This window comes from Panulirus ornatus, chromosome 16, assembly GCF_036320965.1.
Source record: "Panulirus ornatus isolate Po-2019 chromosome 16, ASM3632096v1, whole genome shotgun sequence".
NCBI classification, from domain to species: Eukaryota; Metazoa; Arthropoda; class Malacostraca; order Decapoda; family Palinuridae; genus Panulirus; species Panulirus ornatus.
In genome coordinates this window covers 45,252,200-45,258,199 of record NC_092239.1, presented here as the reverse complement: position 1 = coordinate 45,258,199, position 6,000 = coordinate 45,252,200, and the positions used below count along the sequence as shown (strand labels likewise).

Sequence of the window (6,000 nt, the reverse complement as noted above, 5' to 3'; positions counted from 1 at the left end):
AAATGTTCTAAAAGGTCTTCAAGTGGAACTTTAGTAAAAAGTGAAGAAACATCTAAGCTAACTAATTTGAAATCAAAATTAACATTGATATTATTTTGCTTGTTGACTATATCTCCATTGTTCATGATATTAGAATTTGATACCCTACCCACTAAAAGGCTTAACAAAGAAACTAACCATTTTAACAATCTATATGTAATGGAGCCTACTGAACTCACTAAAGGTCTTGCTGGAAAACTCTGTTTATTTGTTTTGATAAGTCCATACATATATGGCAATGAAGGGGACAAAGATGACAAACTTTTGATAAGAGAACTATTGCCTTTTAACAACAACTTCATTTTTTTTTTGAAATGAGAATTATCTGCTTCGTAAGGGATTTTTACTAAGTTTAGAATATGTTGTATCATCATTTAGAAGATCATTCATTTTAGATAAATAGTTACTTTTGTCTAAAACCACAACAGTGTTAGCCTTATCTGCTTTAGTAATATGAATATCCTTGTCTTTTTTTAATACACTATTCCAGTCCTTTTGATGACCGAAGTCTTTAAGGAGGACAAATAGTGCATTGAATTCTTGATCAAACTCAACACTTTTTTTTATGTTGTTAACCCCGAAATTAAGAACCTTACCAACAAATTTGATCGCACTCTTTACAGGGAATATTAAATACTTAACCCCTGTGAATAGTTGAAGAATTTTTGAATAGACTTTCTCTAGCCGTATCATTTCCGCTTAAGAATATATAAACATTGAAAAATTAAATGAAACAGGAATAATGAGCATGTTCTTGCAATAGGGTAATCCAAACAAGTTTTTGTTCCCAAATGGTTCTTTCGGTTGAATACTTTTAAAACATTTTCTAGGAAAATCAAAAGGTAAATTAAGACAACGTCTGGGTTACTACAATTCATAAATAATGTTAGAGCCATTGCAGAGTTCATCATTAAAGAATTCTGGACTTCATGTGCGAACTACTCTAAGAAACATTCATGAGAATACAGAGCGTTTCATCTTACTGTGATGAGTAAAGTCATAGTAAATATATCAAGAGACATTTGTAGGTTTAAGATGAATATTACAGTCTAAGATTGCCAATGTATTATCTGTTACAGTTTCAGGAAGGTACCAAATAATACAGGTTGCTAAGAAATAAGTTTTCATCTGTATCAATTGGCCACAAACACAGAATTTCATCAAAATAATTCTACCATTATATTACTAGGTAAGATGCCATAAAGTATTTTGCTTTCCAAAAATTCTATATATAATTACTTAGAGGACTGAGAGAAGATTTCCTATACTCATAACAAATTGATGTATTAGAAATTGTAAGTTTCACTTTAATGATGGTCACCGTAACAAGAGCTCTTTGTCATAACGATACGGCAGATGAGAACTTCAAGAAAGAATACAGCCACAGCTCCTGCCTGTCCGGCTTCGAGAATGACAAACGTTCCCTGAAAGGGAAGAATGACTTTACGGTTCAAGAATATGAAAAATGTTTAAAGTTACTTATACGACATACTGTACATCTAAAGCGATTTCTTTTGGCATGTAGCTATCATACGATAGAATATATTACCCATATATTTGTCAGGGAAAGATTTGTGGTAATGGTTATCTTCTCTGGCGAATGCAGACACACCGTCGAGTTAGGAACGGAGGATTTTAACCATTCTTCGAACAGCCCGGCTTCCGTTAATGCCATAATCCTACGTAAAGGATGAATAAATGATAAAGTCTTGAAATCTTTCTTTTTTTCTTTCAAACTATTCGCCATTTCCCGCATTAGAGAGGTAGCGTTAAGAACAGAGGACTGGGCCTTTGAGGGAATACCCTCACCTGGCCCAATTCTCTGTTCCTTCTTTTGGAAAATTGAAAAAAAAAAAAAAAAAGTCTTGAAATATACAAGAAATATTCAGATATAGCTATAAACATTTATACACACTCGTCCTGAAATATATATTTTAAACGTATTGTTACTAATGTCTTCAGTACAATGAAGTGATGCATATTTACCTCTTACTTAGGACGGGCCCGAGAGGACTGTGCTTGGGGACGACCAGTGCTAAGGGGAATGCTAGATACCTGTCCCTGGAGAGGTAGAAATCACACCGACCTGTCAGCATGATAGTATGTTTGTAACATAATTCTTAATGTTTGTATCAGAATCAGTGTCATCACTGGTGCCCTTTTCGCTGTGTGATAAATAAGTAAAAATTGATACATATAGATTTGTGGTATTATCTACACAAACAGAAAGCATGGAAAATGAAGAGTAATCCCATTTATGCCATTCATCTCATTGAAGACAGAAAGAAAATTCATTATTAACTATCAGTAATAATTGTACTTATATGTTCAATGTAGTTAAAGATAACCTGTTCCCGAGAAGTCGTAGGCCATTAGGTTTTTAATGTTGACGTCAACATCAACCAAGATGTGGTCGCCCGACCTCACCAGCGTGTCGACGGTGTGGCGAAACTGTGAGTAATCCCTGTATATGAGGCGCCCAGTCTCCTCCAGGTCTGCCACTTCACGGAACAAGCCAGACTCCACAGACTTGAGAAAAGTATGTACAAATTATATATATATATATATATATATATATATATATATATATATGAGTGGGTGTGGGTGGGAGCGGGGTTGAATCGTGGGATGCGGTAAGGGGCGAAAGTTCTGGGAGCCTTGGGGGGTGTTTGGAGGTCGAGAACATTGTCTCGGAAAGCGGAAGTGGGTGTGTTTGAGGGAGTAGTGGTTCCAGCAATGTTGTATGGTTGTGGGCCGTGTGCTGTGGATTGAGTTGTGCGCGGGAGGGTGGATGTGCTGGAGGTGAGATGTTTGAGGAGAGTGTGTGGTGTGGGATGGTTTGATCGAGGAAGTGGTGTGGGGGTGGGGGGATGTGTGGAGATAGGGAGAGTGTGGTTGAGAGAGCAGAAGAGGTTGTTTTGAGGTGGTTTGGTCACATGTAGAGAGTGAGTGGGGAGGGGTTGGCCGGAGGATGTGTGTGTCAGAGGTGTAGGGAGCGAGGAAGGGTGGGAGGCCGGATTGGAGGTGGAAAGATGGAGTGAGGGGAGTTTTGGGTGATCTGGGCCTCAACATGCGGGAGGGTGAGGGGCGTGCGGGGAATGGACTGTGTTGGAGCGATGTGGTGTGCCGGGGTCGACGTGCTCTCAATGGATTGGAACAGGGCGTGTGAAGCGTCTGGGGATAAATACATTATATAAAAATACAATTATAATATAGATTGTGTATATATTACTAAAATAAATATGAAAATATAGATTAATATTTATGATTCATCATTATAAGAAAGTATATTCTTTTTTCTTTATTTTTATATTGTACTGTTCAGTGTTAAGTACCGTCCGGAGAATCTAGCAAGAAACAGTTAGACGAAATGGCCCAACCACACTGTCACCATCACTCCCACACAGCGAAATAGGCAAACTTATAATTCCCTGTTTACAGAGACGCTCCCTCCTGATTCAACCACTCGACGAGCACGTAACCCGATCCACAGCTCAAAATCATCTATCTTGCCTCTATCACTTATGTTATACCATATATAAAATTTTTCGAGCTGGAGATCTTCACTCGCAATCGTGGATGTCCTAAGTCCGATTCCTGACCTCGCGGTTTCTTGGTCGAACATTGTCCTTGACATCTGGGTTGTTCCAGAATATTCAAGCAATCTTTGCTTCAGCCGCTTTTATTAGTTGCACGCGGCAGCTGATGTTCTATGTGAGACTTAAGAAGTGTTGTCGTTATACAGATTTCAGCAATCGTCTGGGGCAGGCATTATAGGAAGCGTGTGCAAGCAAAGAGGTTTTTGGACCATGTTTCGTCAACATACCATTTTGCTTGGGATTGTCCGACGATTCCTTTTCAAGGCTCCGGGAAATGGGGTGGCCCCACCTATGATCACTCGCTTCATGGTTCATCGCTGACAGATCCTCCAGACTAAAACCTCACTTCCGTTCTCATTAACTCTGCCAATTGACTGGCCTACCATGTACCTATCTGCTTATACATACTTAATTTTCCACATACAACCGTCACGCTTGCAGTTACTGAATCCGCCAGCGCTGACATCAGGAGCGATGGCTCATCCGAGCCTCGATCCGCTCCAATGATTGGACCCCCTGTTCAAGACTCTTGTTTATCCTAAATTCATATGGGCAATTGAAAAGCGGGAGACATGCACGCTTCCGGAACTTTCATGACAGCTGAACTGTGCTTCGATTCCTTGTTATCCTTTGTCCTACCCGCCTCGAAAACTTTTCGGGAGGCTTTAACACTTGCCTCTCACCATGTGTGGAGTATGCGTTCAGGGATGGCTCTGAAACATATATGCTATAGTATCTAATTGTATAATCTGTTGCTTGTTTAGTATTATTATAATCATTAAAGCTAAACGTCAAATTCTTTACGCTGTGAGACGCATACTGTTAATCTGATGTCTATGTGGGTGGTTGGCCATCTTTTGTCTGTTTCCTTGCCCACTCGCTAAACAGGATCAACAAACTACCGATTGAGCATCACTACCTGCTTTGAAATGGACATAAACAATAATACCATATATATCATACTATATATAATATAATTAATATATATACCAATCATAATATAATAATACTTATATTTTATAATTCATCATAATATAATCAATATTGCATTGCTATTATCTTCGAATATTATTATATTTTATATTATAAAATATTATATAACTACTTATATATATATATATATATATATATATATATATATATATATATTAATATATATATAATATATATATATATATATATATATATTATATAATATATATATATATATATATTATATACGTATGTATATATACTTCCAACGTATTCCCTGCATGTCGTAGAAGGCGACTAAAACGGAAGGGAGCGGGTGGCTGGAAATCCTCCCCTCTCAATTTTTGTTTTCCAAAAGAAGGAACGGAGAGGGGGGCCAGGTGAGGATGTTTCCTCGGGGGCCCGGTCCTCTGTTCTTGGCGCTACCTCAATAATCGGGGAAATGGCGAATAGTATGAAAAAAAGATACATATATATATATATATATATATATATATATATATATATATATATATATATATATATATATATATATATATATATATATATATATATATATATATATATATATATATATATATATATATGTATATATTCTCCCTAAAATTTAATGATACTCTCTCACCCCAACTCTCATTTGCCCTTTTTTTCGCCTCTTGCACCTTTCTCTTGACCTCCTGTCTCTTTCTTTTATACATCTCCCACTCAATTTCATTTTTTCCCTGCAAAAATCGTCCAAATGCCTCTCTCTTCTCTTTCACTAATACTCTTACTTCTTCATCCCACCACTCACTACCCTTTCTAATCAACCCACCTCCCACTCTTCTCATGCCACAAGCATCTTTTGCGCAATCCATCACTGATTCCCTAAATACATCCCATTCCTCCCCCACTCCCCTTACTTCCATTGTTCTCACCTTTTTCCATTCTGTACTCAGTCTCTCCTGGTACTTCCTCACACAAGTCTCCTTCCCAAGCTCACTTACTCTCACCACCCTCTTCACCCTAACATTCACTCTTCTTTTCTGAAAACCCATACAAATCTTCACCTTAGCCTCCACAAGATAATGATCAGACATCCCTCCAGTTGCACCTCTCAGCACATTAACATCCAAAAGTCTCTCTTTCGCGCGCCTGTCAATTAACACGTAATCCAATAACGCTGTCTGGCCATCTCTCCTACTTACATAAGTATACTTATGTATATCTCGCTTTTTAAACCAGGTATTCCCAATCATCAGTCCTTTTTCAGCACATAAATCTACAAGCTCTTCACCATTTCCATTTACAACACTGAACACCCCATGTATACCAATTATTCCCTCAACTGCCACATTACTCACCTTTGCATTCAAATCACCCATCACTATAACCCGGTCTCATGCATCAA

General features: G+C 37.8%; 1 protein-coding gene across 1 annotated transcript in view; it reads right to left on the bottom strand.

Annotated features, from left to right (window-relative positions):
- Positions 1-1,346: 1,346 nt before the first annotated feature.
- The window catches only part of LOC139753924 (probable glutamate receptor), a 38,005-nt gene continuing 33,351 nt past the window's right edge, over positions 1,347-6,000 (bottom strand). The window contains 4 exon segments of the mRNA XM_071670882.1: positions 1,347-1,463; positions 1,589-1,718; positions 2,026-2,125; positions 2,388-2,568. Of these exon segments, the coding sequence (XP_071526983.1) occupies positions 1,347-1,463; positions 1,589-1,718; positions 2,026-2,125; positions 2,388-2,568 (528 nt within the window).